At 47.6% G+C, this 20,394-nt stretch overlaps 1 gene segment (V, D, J or C); it reads right to left on the bottom strand.

Moving 5' to 3' along the window:
• LOC132583730 (Ig mu chain C region membrane-bound form-like) overlaps positions 1 to 19,771 on the bottom strand; it is a 29,569-nt gene extending 9,798 nt beyond the window's left edge. Inside the window, 3 exon segments of the C gene segment in view lie at positions 122 to 457; positions 1,289 to 1,591; positions 19,657 to 19,771. Coding sequence covers positions 122 to 457; positions 1,289 to 1,591; positions 19,657 to 19,675 — 658 coding nt within the window.
• Between the last annotated feature and the right edge of the window lie 623 nt (positions 19,772 to 20,394).

Raw genomic sequence — 20,394 nt, forward strand, 5'->3', positions numbered from 1 at the left:
TCATTCCACTTGCTTATGTTGAGTCCTTTTTTAACTTGTGACAAAAATGGAGGAGTCAACATCGTTTGGAAATCGATTTGGAAGGTTCTCTGACACAGTAGGATGGAACAGTTCTACTCACCTTCACAAACAGAAGATTTGCTGACATTCTTGATCAGATTGAACTTGTCATTTTGCACTTGGCAGGAAAATACCTCTTCAGCGTACCAGTCCTTTCTGGTGACGATGAGCTCGCTGTTGATGGAGTAACTGCCACGGCCTCCTCTGACTGGTGCATAGGTGGTGAATCCAGAGGGAAGCACCTGTCCGTTCTTCAGCCACTTAATGGTAGTCTTCTCAGTGTGCAGGTTATCAGCCTTGCAGAGAAGAGTGGCATTGAGGTACGCACTTCGAAAATCTTCTAGAGGAGGCACGCCGATAGTAATCGTAGGTTCAAGTTCCTCACATGAGATTGAAGCTACCGAAAGGAAGGACAATTAGAAGAAGAACAAATGTATTTCAGGTACATTTATTACCCCAAGAGCAACATTTAAAGAGTAATTGAAACTATATTTATATGTAAATTATAGAACCACCCATCCAAATAGTCCAGTCTAGCCTGGTTTCATCAGATCCCAGAAACTAAGCAGGATCAGCTTGGGTGGGAGACCACTAAGGAAGTCCAGGATTGCTACTTAGAGGCCAACAATGGCAAACCATCTCTGTTTATCTCCTGCCTTGAGCACTCTATGGGGTCTCTGTAAATCAGCTGCGACTTAATGGTACTTTACTCACACATCTAAAGAACCAGATCTCGCCAGGAATCTATCTCCTTCAAACACACCAAGTGGTATGCCTGATGTTCTCCTTCTGGAGAAACTCTCTCACCTCCATGTGAAACCATGAGAAGCAGGGCTTCCTTCATGTCTGGGCTGCTCATCCTCAAAAGAGAGGAGCTTATAATCTCCGAAAGATTGATACAGGGCATGCACATAATAAAATAATCACCTCTCCCTCATCTGCATCTCTAGTTTGGAGAAAGTTTTTCCAGTGCAGAATGGAAAACTTCCTGTGCTGGTAAATATTATGTTGAAACAATAAAGGGATGTAGCACTTTAGGGACTAAATGCTTATTGGATCCTATGTAAGCAGTATTTCCTACAAAATGTTACGAGAGAATAAATCTCTACATCACTTCCTGACTACTAGTTGCTAGTCTTCTGAAATGGGTCTGTGTTCTTGTAGCCTGGCAGGGGTAGGGGCATTGCTAGTCAAGCAAAACAAACCATACGTATATACTTACTTTGACGAACGACTCGCGTCACCCTGGTCTGAGAAGCAAGTTCGGCCTTGCAGAAGAAGGGTTCAAATGCCTCCCACTGATTAGCAGGGATGGTCGCCTCTGAGCTTGCGGTGTAGACCCCATTAGAGTTAGCAATAGAAGGGAATCGCCTGATTTTTTCTGCCTCAAGGCTGTCATTGTTTGGCTTTTGCCAAGAGAGAGTGAGTGAGTCAGGTAGGAAATCCTTGGCCAAGCACGCAATGGTGACGATGTCTCCAGTGTAGTCCGATGATGGAATAAGGGGGAAAAGAGAAGGGGCAGTTTGGGAAGCTGAGGGAGAAGAAAAAAACAAAAGGATGGAGGGTTTTTTGGAAGGTGTTAAATGTTCATCTGGGTTTGATTAACCCTAAACAGATAAGAAAGATGAGATTATCCAATATCAGATGTGCATATATATATATTTTCCTCATCAATGACAGACAAAAAAGGGAGAACTCCCTTTCATATCGTAGTAGTAGAAGAAGAGATTGGATTTATCCTGCCATTCACTTGGAGTCTCAGAGCAATTTACAATCTCCTTTCCCTTTCCCTCCCCACAACAGACACCCTGTGAGGGAGGTAGGACTGAGAAAGCTCTTTCAAGAACTGCTCTTGAGAGAGCAGCTCTGAGAGAAATTGTGATTGACCCAAGGTTACGCCAGCAGTTGCATGTAGAGGAGTGAGAAACCAAACCCAGTTCTCCCAGATTAGAGTCCATTCACTTAGCCACTACACCAAACTGGCTCTCTGATTATATTGGGGGTCTGCCATCCAGTAAGCTTTGCTAGACCCCAACTACTTGTAATATTATTACTGAAAGATTTCAACTGGAGGAAATTGAAGACATCCAGATGTCCCCCTTTCTTTGTGGATGGGCAGTGTTCTGATGAAGTTCTGAAAAAACGTTGGTGAACCTTCTTTAGAATATCCACAAACAAGGCAAAGTACCTTTAGTGAAGTTGCAAGGACCAGTAGAGAAACTCTCTTATCATCATGTCACTTTTCAGCTTGGCTCAAAGCTGTGCTGGAAATGGAATCCATTTTGTAATGCCCCTATTTGGGCCTATACCAGAATGCTTATATTGGCCAATGAGGAAGCGCATGAACTTTAGAGAATTTTTAACCCAGAGAAACAAGTTACTGAAGAGAATGGATCCAGATGAAGAAACCTTGTAAACCTTGTGTGACACATAGTGTTGGACTGGATGAGCCAATGGCCTGATCCAACATGGCTTCTCTTATGTTCTTATGTTTTATGAGAGTTTGAAACTGGTGATTTTTAAAATTTTGTTTTGTACATTTGCTTTCTTTCCTATTGTTTTAGAAACATAGTTGCTCCTCTACCATGACTAGTTCTGAAACTACAGCATTTTTAATTCCAGCAATTTTTATATGCAATAAAAGGAAACAGATCTTTTTTTTTAAAAAAGATGCTGATGTTAAATATTCAATAAAACCACACATTCTTTCCCACCACAGCCCTACCCGATCATTTAACATTCCTCTTGTTATTTGTTTATAGTATTTATATCACAGAAGGACTATCACCGATAACTGTAAAGGATCTTTAAAGAAAAAACAACCCTTTTGGAAAACCTCATCTAATTTTTAATAAAGAAATAATAGAAATTTAGGGACATTTGTTTGAATGCCTGCATCCATCAAGTTATGCTTGTCAGAACACACAAAACTCCTTGGTAGGGTTGCCATCTCTGCGTTGGGAAATTCCTGGAGAGTATATGGGTCTTGGTTCAAAACGGCTGTAGTTAAAATATCCCCAGCTAAAATCAAAGATAAAATAACAACAAACCCTGAATCCCTCCTCTTCCCCCCCTTAAAAATACAAAGCAAAGTACAGGGAGGAAGAGATTCTGATGTGTCCCCCCCACCACAGAGACTTACACATCTCACAAGCAATGTTCCCTCTAAGCAGAGTTAGTATGAGCTAGCTCACAGGTTTTTTTTAGCCTCTGGCTCACACATTTTTGTCTTAGCTCAGGAAAAGTGGCCCGAGAATAAACTAATGTATGCCGTAGCTCACAACTTTAATGCCAGTAGCTCACAGAGCAGAATTTTTGCTCACAAGACTCCACAGCTTAGAGGGAGTATTGCTCACAAGTGTATTTAGTGCAGATACAAGATGGAACAACTACCTCCGGACACCTGTTCTTCTGCTTCTTCATTCCACCTGTTAGAACTAGCAAGGTTACCGCAAGTATCTTATTCATTCAAAATATTATGCGCACACAAAAATATTATTTGACGTAGCTGTATGGAAATGTAAAGTGACGGCCTCCCCCTTTTCTGACAGCATACCTAGAAAAAAAGCCCTAGACTTGCCTTTAAGTAAATACAGTACTATATAAAGAAAAGAAATCAGAGTTGCTAACCTATTGGATGGGCTGGGCCTTCCTGTGCCTTTCAACAGCAGCTTCAGTAGGTGAAGCTTTCCAAACTATGGAAATAAACGTTATCTCTCACTAACATCTGCGCACAAACCTGTTGTTAAATATGTCACTGCAGCAGCTAGGTGAACAGCTGGCAATCCTAAAGCCAGCTCAGATACTCGTTCTGAAATACTTAGAAGGAAGCTGAACAAAGTTGGAGTCCCGCGGCACCTTTAAGACCGTCAAAGTTGTATTCAAAGCATAAGCTTTCTTGTGCACGCACACTTTTTCGGATCCAGTGAAACAGAACAATCTCTGCCATTACATACAGGTAGACTTTGTGTGGGTGGGGGGAGAAGTTGCCAGGAAGGGCTAGTTGCAGTCACGATGTATAAGTAACTGGGTGATTATAGCTGAGATTAAATTAAAGAGGCTGGTAAGATCTGTGAACAGCAGTAAATTAGCATACACATGCAAGAGTTAACAAACAGATGTGAGAACCGAATTTGAGTCCAGTGGTACCTCCAGAGTCAACACAGTTCAATTCTGGATATAAACGAGATCTGAGAGACTTAACATGTGCAGATGGAAACTGAGTGACACTTTTATTTCTCGGAAGTTTAGCATTCAAGTCGAAAGCGAGTATTTACTAGTTGTTCACTGACCTGATATGATTTCTACAGGCTATACGGTATGAATGCATGAAGCTGCCTTATACTGAAGTTCATCCAGGTCAGTACTGTCTACTCTGTGGGGCAGAGGCTGTTCAGAGCATGAGGTAGAGATTTCAGATCACCCGCTACTTAATCCTTTTAGCTGGAGATACAGGGAATTGAACCTAGGACCTTCTGCATGCCAAAGTGATGCTCTATCACTGAGCCATGGTTTCTAACAAGTTGAGTTTGGGTTCCTCAGGGAACTTCATTGTGACAGTCTGCAGGGGCCCAGTTCTGCTCTGGACTGCATAAGGGAGGGAGGGAGAACTTCTCCCATGCCATTTTCTCAAGATGAAAGAACCCCGGAGGGAATTATTAGCTCCATTTTGGAGCTTCATGTGTTCACACGTCATGACCGTTGCTGCAAAAGATCTCTAAGGTTTACATTGCTCCCAGCTCCATGGTAGGCTTCAGTGTAACTAGAGGGGATGCTGGTTGCTGGCTTCACCCATTATGCACAACACACCAATTCAACGGGGAGCAATCCAAATCACCTCCTACAAAGCACTGTGGTTTTGCTGCATCTCCTATGTCCCCTACTGCCAGCTATTGAGGGAAAAAAAGATCTGCTTGGCTGCCCAAGGTCCCAGGTCATGATAGGCTTCAGGACAGATGGGGGCTGTTGAGTGCATCAAGCATCATTCCCAATGCTAAAACTCATCCGGGAGCCACCAAACCTGTCACTGCAGAACACTGGGCTTTGCACTGGATGTCAAACCCCCCATGCTCCAGTAAGGGCTGCAAAAGATGGGCAAGGCTTGCCTAACACCCAGCCACATGGTAGTCTTCAGCATAGCTGGGGGAGGCTAGGTGCTTTTCCCATCCTGCCCAACACAGCAGCTCAACCTTCCCCTGCTAGACTGGCCTTGGGAGGGACTTCAGGAGATTCCTGCACCTGGCTGTTGCTTTCAATGACTGGGAAGGTTTGCTGAACTCCATGATAAGCTTAAGGGTAGCTAGGAGGATGCCGGTGGCTTCTCCCATCATCCTCAAACCCACAAGTGACCAGGGAGTCACAGAAATCTCCCATTGCAGATCCCTGTGCTGTGAAGAGCCTGCAGTAGGACTCTATCCCTCAGCCATTGCTGCAAAAGATCAGCATGGTTTGTCTGGCTCTAAGCTTTAGAATAGCTTGGGAATCGCTGGATGCTTCACCCATAACTGGCAACACCACAGTTCAGCAGGGAGCCACTCAGATCTTCTCCTGGTCAGCGCTGAGCTTTGGAGGCATTGCAATGCCTCTCCATGCCCAACTATTGCTGCAAATGATCTGAAAGATTTGTCTGGCTCCCTGACCCATGGTGGTCTTCAGGCTAGCTAAGGGAAAGCTGGATGCATCTTCAAAAATTTGCAATGCTACAGCTCTGGGAGCCAAGCCTTCCCCTGCTCAGCACTGGGCTTTGGAAGGATGGAGATCCCTCCCTGTGTCCAGCTATTACTGCCAAAGGATTGAAAGTTTTGCCTGGCTCCCTGCCCCATGGCGGGCTTCAGAGTAGTGAAGGGCTTGCCAGTTACTTCACCCACAGTTCTCAACAGCAGAATCCAGCAGGGAGGCATGCAAGACTTCCCTTGCAGACAGCTGCTATTCAGAGGGACCACTGGTAGCTCCATAGCGATGGTCATGATAGCTGTAAAAGATCTGAGAGGTTTGCCTGGCTCCCTGCTCCATGGTGGGCTTCAGAGTAGCCACAGTGATGCTGGGCACTTCACCTTTTATTCCCAACACCACCGTTCAGCAGGGAGCCACCAAAGCTATCCATTTTACTAGGGTTCACGGGGACTGGTGTAGCTTCTTGCACCTAGCTATTCCTGCAGGGCTCACTTGGTTCCCTGCTCTGTAGTGGACTTCAGGTGAGCTAGAGAAATACTGACTTCTTTTCTCACCATTCTGAACCCTAAAACATTGCAGGGAACCAGCCAAACCTACCTCTGCTCAGAAATGGTCTTTAGAGGGACCGAGCCCCAGCTGTTGTTACAAAAAATATCTGAAAGTCTTGCCTGCTCTGTGGCGGGCTTCAGGGTAACTGGTTATTTCACTCATCATTCATAACACTGCAATTCAGTAGGGAGCCATCCAGACCTTCCCCTGGACAGCACTGGGCTTTGCAAGGACTTCTGTAACTCCCTATACCCTAGTATTTCTGCAAAAGACCTGCCAGGCTTCCCAGCTTCCTCCTCTGTAGTGGTTTTCAGCCTAGCTAGAGGAATGCCATGGGCTTTGCCCCTCATTCTCAACCCAACAACAATGCAGGGAGCCACCCAAACCTTCCCATGTTCAGCACTGGGCTCTGGAGAGACCTCAGGGGCTCCCTGCCCCCAGCTATTGCTGCAAACAGATGGGAAGGCTTGCCTGGCTCCTAGCTCTGTTGTAGCTAAGGTAGTTCAGGGTAGCTAGGGAGTCACTGTGTGTTGCTTCACCGTAATTCACAACACTACAGTTCAGCAGGAAGTCCCCTAGTCCTTCCCCTGCCCAGCCCTGGGCTTGGGAGAGACTGTTGGCGCTCCCCACACCTGGCTGTTCCTGGAAATGTCCTACAAGGTGCCCTGCTCCATAACCACTATGGAGTAGTTAGGAGGATGGAATAGCTAGGGGGATGCCGGGTGCTTCTTCCATCATAACCAACCCTACCATTCAGGAGGGAGCCAATGAAGCCTTCTGGTGCTTTGCAGGCACTCACTGCTGTAGCAGCAACAGACATGCAAGGCTTGCCCCATACTCCAGAAGGGTCTTTAGGCTAGCTATGGGAATGCTGGGGGCTTTCCTGATTATCAGAAACCCTGCCACACCACAGGGGGCCACCCAAACCCACCCCTACTGAGCAAAGGGAGGTAGAGAACGATGGCAGCTCCCTGTATCAAGCTATTGTCACAAGAGACCTGCCCAGCTGGCTTAGATCCTTATTCTATATAGTGCTCTCCTGGCTAGCTAGGGGGAAGTCAGGTGCTTTCCAAACCGTTCGCAATCCTGCAACCATGCTGGGAGCTACCCAAGCTTCCTCCTGCTGAGCGCTGGGCTTCAGAGGGACTGCGATCCCTCCCCATGCCTAGCTATAACTGCCCAAATTGTGGAAGGCTTTCCTGGCTCCTTGCTCCATGGTGGGCTGCAGGGTAGCATGTGGGGTTGCTGATTGCTTCACCTACCCTCCACAACATCACCGTTCCCCAGGGGGCCACCCAAAGCTTCTCCAACGGAGAGCGTGGGGATCCAGTAGCTCCCCGCGCTCGGCTGATGCTGTAAAAGGCCTGCAAGGAATGCTTGGTTCCCTGCTCTGTAGTGGTCTCCAAACTAGCTAAGGAAATGCCAAGCACTTTCCTCACCGTGTACAACCCTGCAACACAATGGAGAGCCATGCAAACCCACCCCGGCTCAGCACTGAAGATTGTAGGAACTACACTAACTCCCTGTACCTGGCGATTAATACGAAAGATCTGGAAGGTTCGTCGGGCTCCGTTCTCCATGATGGGCTTCAGCGCAGCTAAGGGGCGTTGCTGGGTGCTTCAGCCATCATTCCCGACCCCACCATTCGGCAGGGAGCCACCCAAACCTTCCTGTACAGCCTGCTCATCTTTTGAGAGCTCTCTGCACCTTGGCTATAGCGGCAAACAAATCAGCAAGGTTTGCCTGACTCCCTTCCCCATAGTGGTCTTCAAGTTAGATAGGGGGTCTCCTATCACTCACAACCCAACCACACTGCAGGGAGCCCTCCGAACCTTTCCCTGCTCAGCACGGGGCTTGGGTGGGACTGCAATAGCCCCCCCTGCACCCAGCTATTGCTGCAAAAGACTTGAAAGGTTTGTCTGGCTCACTGTTCTGTGGTCACTTTCAGGCAAGCGAGGGGGCTGCCGGGTGCAACAGCCCCCATTCACGATACCCCAGTTCAATGGGGAGCCAATGAAGCCACCCTGCATAGAACTGGGCTTCTCAGGGACTGCTGTACCCCTCTGCAGCCAACTATTGCAGCCAAAGACCTGCCAGGCTGACCAGCTCCCCACTCTAATGGTCTTCATGGTAGCTAGGGGAGGCACTGACTGCTTTACCCCTCCATTCCCAACCCTATAACATGGCAAAGAGTGCCCCAAGCCTTCCCCAGCTTAGCACTGGGTTTTGGAGAGACTGCTTGCCTCCCCGTACCCAGCGATGACTGCAAAAGAACTGCAAGGCTTTCCTGGCTCCATGGTGAGTGTCAGGCTAGTTAGGGGGATGCCTGGTGCTTCGGTCATTACTCCTAATATCACCGTTCAGCAGGGAGCCACCCAACCCTTCCCCTACAGACTGCTGTCTTTGCAGAGGCTGTGGTAGCTCCCTGCGCCCCAGCTATTGCTACAAAAGACCTGCAAGGCTTCCTCGTTCCCTTCTCCATAGTGGTCTTCGGCGCTAGCTAGGGGGATGTTCAGTGGGGGGACTGTGGACGCTCCAAATGCCCAGCTCTTGCCAGGAAAATCCTGGCTCCCAACTCCTAAGTGAACTTCAGGCTAGCTTTGGGGATGATGAGTGCTTTTCTGATCATTCACAACCCTGCAACGCCACAGACAGCCCACCAAACCCGCCGCTGTTGAGCATGGGGCTCCGGCTGATGCGTAGCAGCTCCCCACACCCAGCTAACATCACAAATGTTCTGGAAGGGTAGCTCGGATCCCTGGTCCATGGGGGCTTTAGGGCAGCTTGGGAGTTGCTGGGTGCTTTAGCCACCATTTGCAGCCCTACAGCTCAGCAAGGAGCCAGCCAAACCTTCCTTTGCTTAGCACTGGGTTTTGGAGGGATCGCTGAAGGCAGTTCCCTGGGCCCCAGCCATTGCTGCAAGGGATCTGCAAGGCTTGCCGGGCTTCCTGCTCCATGGTGACCTTTTGGCTAGTAGGGGGATGCCGGCTGCTTTCCCTACCATTTCCAACTATACAGCCCTGCAGGGAGCCACCGAAGCCTTCCTCAGCTCAGCACTGGGCTTTGGAGGGACTGCGGTTGCTCCCCATGCCCCAGCTATTGATGCGAAAGATCTGCAAGGCTTGCCTGCCTCCCAGCTCCCCGGTAGCCTTCTGGCTAACTAGGGGAATGCTGAGTGGTTTCACTGTCATTTCCAACTATACAGCCCTGCAGGGAGCCACCCAAGCCTTTCCCAGCTCAGCACTGGGCTTTGGAGGGACTGCGGTCTCCCCTGTGTCCCAGCTATTGCTGCAAAAGATTGGCAAGGGTTGCCTGGCTCCCTGCTCCATGGTAGCCTTCTGGTAGCCGGGTGCTTTCCCTGCCATTTCCAACCATACAACCTTGCAGGGAGTCACCCAAGCCTTCCCCAGCTCAGCACTGGTCTTTGGAGGGACTGTGGTCTCTCCCCGTGCCCCAGCTATTGCTATTGCTGCAAAAGATCTGCAAGGCTTGCCTGGCTCCCTGCTCCATGGTGGTCTTTTAGCTAGCTAATGGGAAGCCGGGTGCTTTTTTGAGCATTTGCTACAAGAAAACCTTGCAGGGAGCAGCCCAAAACTTCCCCAGCTGAACACTGCGCTTTGGAGGGACTGCGGTCTCACCCTGTGCCCCAGCTATTGCTGCAAAAGATCTGCAAAGTTTGCCTGCCTTCCTGCTCCATGGCAGCTTTCTGGCTAGCTAGGGAAATGCCGGGTGCTTTTCAATTATACAGCCGTGCAGAGAGCCACCCAAGCCTTCGACAGCTCAGCACTGGGCTTTATAGGGACTGCGGTCTCTCCCCATGCCCCAGCTATTGCTGCACATGATCTGCAAGGTTTGCCTACCTTCCTGGTGGGCTACAGGATAGCTAGGGGGATGCCGGTTGCTATCCTCCACATTTGCAACCATACAACCCTGCAGGGAGCCTGCCAAACCTTCCTGAGCTTAGCACAGGACTTTGAAGGGACTGCGGTCTCTCTCCGTGCCGCAGCTATTGCTGCAAAAGATCAGCAAGGCTTGCCTGCCTCCCTGCTCCATGCTAGCCTTCTGGCTAGCTAGGGGAATGCTTTCAGTACCATTTCCAACTATGCAGCCATGCAGGGAGCCACCCAAGCCTTCCCCAGCTCAGCACTGGACTTTGGAGGGACTGCGGTCTCTCCCCGTGCCCCAGCTATTGCTATTGCTGAAAAAGATCTGCAAGGCTTGCCTGGCTCCCTGCTCCGTGGTGGGCTACAGGCTAGCTAGGGGGATGCCGGGTGCTTTCCCTACCATTTCCAACCATACAGTCCCGCAGGGAGCCACCCAAGCCTTCCCCAGATCAGCACTGGGCTTTGGAGGGACTGCGGTTGCTCCCCATGCCCCAGCTATTGATGCAAAAGATCTGCAAGGTTTGCCTGCCTTCCTGCTCCATGGCAGCTTTCTGGCTAGCTAGGGAAATGCCGGGTGCTTTTCAATTATACAGCCGTGCAGAGAGCCACCCAAGCCTTTGACAGCTCAGCACTGGGCTTTGAAGGGACCGCGGTCCCTCTCCATGCCCTGGCTACTACTGCAAATGATCTGCAAGGCGTGCCTGGCTCCCTGCTCTATGGTGGGCTACAGGTGATCTGAGGGGGATGCTTTCATGATCATTCACAACAGTACAACAATGCAGGGGGCAACCAAAGCCTTCCTTTGCTCAGCAAGGAGATTTGATGGGATTGCAATTGCCTAGCTACAGCTGCAAAAGATCTGCAAGGCTTGCCTGGCTCCCAGCTCCATGATAACCTTCTGGCTAGCTAGGGGGATGCCGGTTGCTATCCTCCACATTTGCAACCATACAACCCTGCAGGGAGCCTCCCAAACCTTCCTGAGCTTAGCACTGGACTTTGAAGGCACTGTGGTCTCTCTCCGTGCCGCAGCTATTGCTGCAAAAGATCAGCAAGGCTTGCCTGCCTCCCTGCTCCATGGTAGCCTTCTGGCTAGCTAGGGGAATGCTGAGTGCTTTCACAGCCATTTCCAACTATACAGCCATGCAGGGAGCCACCCAAGCCTTCCCCAGCTCATCACTGGGCTTTGGAGGACTGCGGTCTCTCCCCGTGCCCCAGCTATTGCTGCACAAGATCTGCAAGGTTTGCCTGCCTTCCTGTTCCATGGTAGCCTCCTGGCTAGCTAGGGGAATGCCAGGTGCTTTCAGTACCATTTCCAACTATGCAGCCATGCAGGGAGCCACCCAAGCCTTCCCCAGCTCAGCACTGGACTTTGGAGGGACTGCGGTCTCTCCCCGTGCCCCAGCTATTGCTATTGCTGAAAAAGATCTGCAAGGCTTGCCTGGCTCCCTGCTCCGTGGTGGGCTACAGGCTAGCTAGGGGGATGCCGGGTGCTTTCCCTACCATTTCCAACCATACAGTCCCGCAGGGAGCCACCCAAGCCTTCCCCAGATCAGCACTGGGCTTTGGAGGGACTGCGGTCTCTCCCCGTGCCCCAGCTATTGCTGAAAAAGAGCTGCAAGGCTTGCCTGGCTCCCTGCTTCATGGTGGGCTACAGGATAGCAAGGGGGATACCGGGTGCTTTCCCTGCCATTTCCAACCGTACAGCCCCGCAGGGAACACCCAAGCCTTCCCCAGCTCAGCACTGGGCTTTGTAGGGACTGCGGTCTCTCCCCATGGCCCAGCTATTGCTGCACAAGATCTGCAAGGTTTGCCTACCTTCCTGTTCCATGGTAGCCTCCTGGCTCGCTAGGGGAATGCCAGGTGCTTTCAGTACCATTTCCAACTATGCAGCCATGCAGGGAGCTAACCAAGCCTTCCCCAGCTCAGCACTGGACTTTGGAGGGACTGCGGTCTCTCCCCATGGCCCAGCTATTGCTGCAAAAGATCTGCAAGGCTTGCCTGGCTCCCTGCTCCATGGTGGGCTACAGGCTAGCTAGTGGGATGCCGGGTGCTTTCCCTACAATTTCGAACCTTACACTCTCGCAGGGAGCTACCAGAGCCTTCTCCAGTTCAGCGCTGGGCATTGGAGGGACTGCGGTCTCTCCTCGTGCCCCAACTATTGCGGCAAAAGATCTGCAAGGGTTGGGTGGCTCCCTGCTCCATGGTGGGCTACAGGATAGCTTGGGGGATGCTGGGTGCTTTCCCTGCCATTTCCAACCATACAGCCCCACAGGGAGCCACCCAAGCCTTTCCCAGCTCAGCACTGGGCTTTGGTGGGACTGCGGTCTCTCCCCGTGCCCCAGCTATTGCTGCAGAAGATCTGCAAGGCTTGCCTGGCTCCCTGCTCCATGGTGGGCTACAGGCTAGCTAGGGGGATGCTGGGTGCTTTCCCTGCCATTTCCAACCATACAGCCCCACAGGGAGCCACCCAAGCCTTCCCCAGCTCAGCACTGGGCATTGGAGGGACTGCGGTCTCTCCCCGTGCTCCAGCTATTGCTGCAAAAGATCTGCAAGGCTTGCTTGGCTCCCTGCTCCATTGTGGGCTACAGGCTAGCTAGGGGGATGCCGGGTGCTTTCCCTACCATTTCCAACCTTACAGTCTCACAGGGAGCCACCAGAGCCTTCCCCAGCTCAGAACTGGGCATTGGAGGGATTGCGGTCTCTCCTCATGCCCCAACTATTGCTGCAAAAGATCTGCAAGGCTTGCCTGGCTCCCTGCTCCATTGTGGGCTACAGGCTAGCTAGGGGGATGCTGGGTGCTTTCCCTGCCATTTCCAACCATACAGTCCCGCAGGGAGCCACCCAAGCCTTCCCCAGCTCAGCACTGGGCTTTGGAGGGACTGCGGTCTCTCCCCATGCCCCAGCTATTGCTGCAAAAGATCTGCAAGGCTTGCCTGGCTCCCTGCTCCATGGTGGACTACAGGCTAGCTAGGGGGATGCCGGGTGCTTTCCCTACCATTTCCAACCATACAGTCCCGCAGAGAGTCACCCAAACCTTCCCCAGCTCAGCACTGGGCTTTGGAGGGAATGTGGTCTCTCCCCATGCCCCAGCTATTGCTGCACAATATCTGCAAGGTTTGCCTGCCTTCCTGTTCCATGGTAGCCTCTTGGCTAGCTAGGGGAATGCCGGGTGCTTTCAGTACTATTTCCAACTATGAAGCCATGCAGGGAGCCACCCAAGCCTTCCCCAGCTCAGCACTGGGTTTTGTAGGGACTGCGGTTTCTCCCCATGGCCCAGCTATTGCTGCACAAGATCTGCAAGGTTTGCCTGCCTTCCTGTTCCATGGTAGCCTCCTGGCTTGCTAGGGGAATGCCAGGTGCTTTCAGTACCATTTCCAACTATGCAGCCATTCAGGGAGCCACCCAAGCCTTCCCCAGCTCAGCACTGGACTTTGGAGGGACTGCGGTCTCTCCCCATGGCCCAGCTATTGCTGCAAAAGATCTGCAAGGCTTGCCTGGCTCCCTGCTCCATGGTGGACTAGAGGCTAGCTAGGGGGATGCCGGGTGCTTTCCCTACCATTTCCAACCATATAGCCTCACAGGGAGCTACCCAAGCCTTCCCCAGCTCAGCACTGGGCTTTGGTGGGACTGCGGTCACTCACCGTGCCCCAGCTATTGCTGCAAAAGATCTGCAAGGCTTGCCTGGCTCCCTGCTCCATGGTTGACTACAGGCTAGCTAGGGAGATGCCGGGTGCTTTCCTTACCATTTCCAACCATACAGTCCCGCAGGGAGCCACCAGAGCCTCCCCCAGCTCAGCACTGGGCATTGGAGGGACTGCGGTCTCTCTTCGTGCCCCAGCTATTGCTGCAAAAGATCTGCAAGGCTTGCCTGGCTCCCTGCTCCATGGTGGGCTACAGGACAGCTAGGGGGATGCCGGGTGCTTTCCCTGCCATTTCCAACCGTACAGCCCCGCAGGGAGCCACCCGAGCCTTCCCCAGCTCAGCACTGGGCTTTGGAGGGACTGCGGTCTCTCCCCGTGCCCCAGCTATTGCTGCAAAAGATCTGCAAGGCTTGCCTGGCTCTCTGCTCCATGGTGGGCTACAGGCTAGCTAGGGGGATGCTGGGTGCTTTCCCTGCCATTTCCAACCATACAGTCCCGCAGGGAGCCACCCAAGCCTTCCCCAGCTCAGCACTGGGCTTTGTAGGGACTGCGGTCTCTCCCCATGCCCCAGCTATTGCTGCAAAAGATCTGCAAGGCTTGCCTGGCTCCCTGCTTCATGGTGGACTACAGGCTAGCTAGGGGGATGCCGGGTGCTTTCCCTACCATTTCCAACCGTACAGCCCCGCAGGGAGCCACAAGAGCCTTCCCCAGCTCAGCACTGGGCTTTGTAGGGACTGCGGTCTCTCCCCGTGCCCCAGCTATTGCTGCAAAAGATCTGCAAGGCTTGCCTGGCTCTCTGCTCCATGGTGGGCTACAGGCTAGCTAGGGGGATGCTGGGTGCTTTCCCTGCCATTTCCACCCATACAGTCCCGCAGGGAGCCACCCAAGCCTTCCCCAGCTCAGCACTGGGCTTTGGAGGGACTGCGGTCTCTCCCCATGCCCCAGCTATTGCTGCAAAAGATCTGCAAGGCTTGCTTGGCTCCCTGCTCCATGGTGGGCTATAGGCTAGCTAGGGGGATGCCGGGGGTTTCAGCTACCATTCACAACACTACAGTTCGACAAGGAGCCACTCGAACCTTCCCTGGCTTAGCACAGGGCTTCGGAGGGATTGCGGGAGCTCTTTGTGCCCCAGCTATGTGTGTGAAAGACCGGCAGGGCTTCCCTAGCTCCTCACTCCATAGTGGTCTTCAGGCTAGCTAGGGAGACGCCAGGTGCTTTTCTGATCAGTTGCAAACCTACAACACTGCAGGTGGCCAACCGAACTCACCATTGCTCAGTATTGGGCACCAGGGGATCTAGGATAGCTCCCCATACCCAGCTATTTCTGCAAAAGATTTGCAAGGCTTCCCTAGCTCCCCACTCCATAGTGGTCTTCAGACTAGCTAGGAAGATGCCAGGCGGTTTCTTGATCCTTCCCAACCCAACTACACTGCTGGGAGCCACCAAAACCTTCAGCTGCTCAACACTGGGCTTTGGTAGGACTCTGGTAGATCCCAGTGCCTAGCTGTTGGCACAAAAGATCTGATTCTGAAAGGCTTGTGTGGCTCCCTGCTCTGCGGTGGGATGCATGGGGATTGCTGGGGGCTTTCCCAATCATTCACAACACTACAGCTCTGCAAGGATCAACCAAAGCTTCTCCTTTGGGCTTCTGAGAGATTGTGGTAGCTCCTTGTTGCCTAGCTATTGCTGCAAAAGTTCTGCAAGGTTTTCCTGGCTCCTTGGTGCATGGTGGTCTTCATGTTAGCTAGGGGGATGCCGAGTGCATTTCCCATCATTCACAACATTAACATTCAGGAGAATGCCACAGAAAGCATCCACTTCTCAGCCTTGGGCTTTGGAGAGACTGTGGCAGCTCCCTATGCTCCAGCTATTGCTACAAAAAGAACTGCAAGGCTTCCCTGTTCCATGGTCTTCAGGCTAGCTAGGGTGATGCCCGATACCACCACTGAGCAGGGAGCAATCTCAACCTTTGATTACTCAGCATTGTTCAGGGGGTCTATGGCAGCTCCCTATTCTCCCACTATTTTTGCCAAAGATTTGCAAATTTGCAATGGTAGTGTTCTGATGGGGGACTTCTATGCCTCTTCATGCATGGCTAGGTTTCTATCTTGATTGGGGCACCCCTCTTGATTTAAAAACTGGGTTCTGGGGAATTGAGAAAAGCTACTGATAGTCCAAACACAACCAATATCCCTGGAAATATTGCTAAATAATCAACCACCATCATTAATCCTCATAACTGCAATCACAAATTCTATTTAATAAGCATGAAAATTAATTCACTAATTGAACATTAAATAAATTGATTGAGAAGTAGAAAATTAAAAACAAACAAACATACAAGCAAAATGGCTATTCAAGCAGTTGCAAAACACCCTGTTCCTATGAAAGATCAATTCAGATAATATTTTTTAAAAATCATTCTTTTTCCAGTTACTGATCTTAATGAAGTAAATCCAGTTATACTATATATAGAGGACATTAGGGGGGGGGGGGGGGGAAGGTTTAAATAAAAAATAAAAAATAGAAACACAGCTGTAACCCCTTTCACAAAGAATGAAGGATAAAAAAGAGAAACAAAATGTTAGGCAAAATTCCAGCCCCCAATTAAATTTTTAAAATGGCTTATTTTGTGAAAACCAGCAATAAAATAATGTTTAACTACCCAAATTCATTACCCCTGCTTTACAAAAAATATAGAAAGAATAAAAAAACCAAAAAAACTTTACCTGCTCAAATACTTCTATAGGGCAAGGTCTCATTCTAAATATTCATAAATTGTATTTAAGATGCATAACAATAATCAAAGTAATAAAAGAATCATTGCTATCTTATAACTGGTTATTCCCAATACTGAAAAAAATCTTAAAAAATACTTTTAGAGGAACAAATTCATTTTTCTTACCCCTTAAATGCACAATTTTCTAGTTGAAATGGTTGATGTACCACTATAACATAAGAACCAGGTTATTTTTTTTCTTTAAAACAAAAAAACCATGATTAATTTGGATTATTTTTTTTAAAAAAGATGGAAACCACACATCTTAAAAGGGCAGGTGTTATGTTGTTGTTTTCGAAACATTCCAGCTATTTTCGGTCATGCAAAGCCATTTTAGCTTTTCATAAAGGAACTCAAGATCTTAAAATAAACCAAAACCAAGAAATGACTCTAAAGCCACCTGTTTTTTTCAGTTTCCCCAGAGAGTACTGATTTCAGAGCTTCTATTTTAAGGCTTACTGAGAAAAGCTGCTTTAAAAATCTTTTATTAATTGCTGTAGTGACTTCAGATTTTAATGCATATTAATTGTCACTAATGTGCTATTGACTTCCCTGTGTTTGATTGAGATGTAAGGGACACCAGTCACCCAAATATTGATTCTGAACCAAGAAACCCCTAGAACCATCATTCAACAATCATGATTCACCCCTGAACGTATGAACAAATAGAAACAGTACTAAGAGCATATGCAGAATACTTTCCCTTCATCTCTAAGAAATCTGAACCAGACCCCCATAAATCTGACATCTAAGAAAGATGGAGTGAAACCTTGCCTTTCATTATTGTAGAATGTGGGGACAATTATTAGAAAATTAACTTAAGTACTTGGACATATCTAAAGTAGAACTTTACATGCTGACCATTAGAAAGAAAGATAGATAGATAAAATAAGAAATAATCTATTTAACAGATTCTGGCATGAACTTTTATAGAAAGGAACCTATTTCAGCTGATATAGATGAAGATTTAAATTTATGACCATGAAATTAATTTATCCATTAGCCCAAAGTAGCCATTTTTGCTGTAACTACCTATTTTCTCTTCCTCTTATATTTTGAAAGACAGAAAGGATACAAATAAATGGACAGAAAGACTAAAGATAAGTGGCTAGAGAAAATGAATATCTAGTAGATTGAAGGTAATGGATTAAAGAATTAATAAGGGAGAATTATTATGTACAGAGACAAAAAAACACATGACAGATGGATGTATCTGTGCAATGGATAGACAGATTTTCTGAACTAGCAAATAGTTAAAATACATATTTCCCATTCTGTATAGAAGCTTTTTGTCTTTTATGGAAGATAGTAAGAACTTGGTAAGGGACAGCCATCCTGTATTTCCCAGTTAATATGTAGAATTTCATTTTGTATAACCTCTCCAAAGGCATTATAATTGCAAAACCCTAACATTGTAAAAATGGCCTAGCCAAAGACAAATCTTATCTCCTTAGTGTTGAGAGAAATTAGTTTGAATTAGAAGAATATTAATTTACCTGAAGTAATGGTCACCAGGGTCCCCTGGCCCCAATCGCGGAATCCGTAGTACACACTAACATAAGTTTCGGTTGGTCTTGTACCTAATCTCTAGTCACTAACAACAGGAATGTATATCAAAAAGATCTAGTACTAAATTTTAAGGAGAATAAATGCATTTTCTCCAGTTACTTAAGTCCCTTTAAATGTGCTTTTTTATTTTAGAAAAAGTCTAATAAAGTATTTTTATACTGGCAATACGCATTTGTAGACTTTTTATGAAATGTATCAAACATATAGTACAATATTTTCAGAGAACAGGAAAACCACAGAGAGTATATAGTTTCTAGTTGAAAGAAATGCTAAGAATGATCTGGGTTTCCAGTTTATGAACTAGATGGAAAAATTCTGTTCTCACTGAAGCTCATGAAAAGCATTCCACTGGATGCAGCAAAAGTTGTATTTGTCTAACAATAATTGCAAAGAAAATCATGCCAACTGAGCATATTCAAAAAAAGAATATTAATTTTACCTGTTGTAACAGTGACGAAGGTCCCTGATCCCCAGTAGTCAAACCAGTCACACTGGGAGGTATACATAGGGACCCAATACAAAAACCTATTTTGCCCATCAGTTCATTTATTAATTAATTCATTTTCCCATTGAACATAGTGGGTCTTATTTCTGAGTAAGCACGACTTGGACTGGGTTTTATGTCCCTGTCTTAAAATCTAAATCTTAAATGTATGTTTGAAAGTGACTTATAATATTTTATAATAAACACTGCCCTTTCCCCCATGTATACCATTTTAGGATTATTTAAAGATTACCTCAAATAAGAACACGTTCTTATTAAGAACACACAAACTTGCTTACAAATTGCATTTCTGGATTGGAACAAAGGTCCAGTCTGGCAATTTGTCTCCAGCAAATTGCCAGTCCCACTGAACAGAATGAGCCTCCTCTGGAGTAACACTGTTGACTCTCAAATCCTAGAACATGGTCCCAATAGGAACTTTAAGACCCCCAAAGTCGCAATGGGAAAGACCAATTTTTTTCCCAAAAAGATTCACTTCAAAAAAATAAGGGCAACTCTCAAGTTAAACACTAACAAGCTTAAAAGGAATTAAAATCATACCTGAAGTGACAGTGACCATAGTCCCTTTCCCCCAGTAGTAGAAGTAGCCACATTGCCTAGTCCCTTTCTACACCACACACAAAAACCTTAACAATGGCTACATCTGTCCTTCACAACCCTCCAAACCTTTAGTTATCTCTCAAATGGTGGTTTTCAAGCCTATAAAATAACAAAATCAGGTGGAAACAATTGCCTGGACATACACGATATTAATGAGAGATTAAGGAAAATAAATTCACCACTAATCTATTTGAGTCATAAGTGAGACTGTTGTAGAATTAAAACAGTTTAGACTTGTCTTATTTAAAGGCAGTGAATATTCTGGAGTAAATAGACTGAGAAAAGGAGGTCAAAGGAAGCAGCTGGAATTATCAGTCTATTTGCCAACCCCTAAAAAAAGTGCACAAAATTCTAAAATACATGTCAGACAGAATTAAACAAGGAGACTGAACTTACCAGCGGTTACTGTCACCATGGTTCCTTTGCCCCAATAGTCAAAAGCATAGTAGTCACAGTGGTCTTAACTCCCATCTTAGGTGTCTAAAAACATTGTTCCCTAAACTCGAGATGCTAGAGATCACTTCTGTCTGGTGGTCTTTACCTTCTAAATTATCTCTCAGAGAAACAAATGCCCTTTCCTTCTTCTTCTTTTTTTTAAATAACGATTACTAACTCATGATTGTCTAACTCACACTGTGTTGGGGGACACCTAAGAAAATCACCTTGTTTAAAAAAAAACATTTTAAAAATTGACATCGTGAAAATCTGATAATTTTGCCAAATAGACTAGATATTTTAATCGAGAAACGCAAAATGGAAAAAGAGGAAAAAGCTTTACCTGAAGTGACTGTCACCATGGTCCCTTGGCCCCAATAATCAAAGCGAGCATAGTAATCACATTGATTACTCTGCCATTGGCATGTGAACAATAACCAAACATGATGGCTATATTACAAGACCACTTGTGAGGTGATATTAAGATAATTTAAAACCACATACAGTCTGACAATGAACTCAGCGGGAAAACCCCCCCCATTTCTACACTTTCTGGTTTACCCCTTTAACTATTGCTGTTATGATTTCTTCCATTTATCTGTTGTGTGTCCCTCCAAGCATACTTCTAGATGTTGAATGTATGTTTTGGAGGAAAGTAATCTAAATTTCATCAATGCAAATTTATTATTGACACAATAA

This window comes from Heteronotia binoei, chromosome 15 (assembly GCF_032191835.1).
Source record: "Heteronotia binoei isolate CCM8104 ecotype False Entrance Well chromosome 15, APGP_CSIRO_Hbin_v1, whole genome shotgun sequence".
In the NCBI taxonomy this organism is placed as follows: domain Eukaryota; kingdom Metazoa; phylum Chordata; class Lepidosauria; order Squamata; family Gekkonidae; genus Heteronotia; species Heteronotia binoei.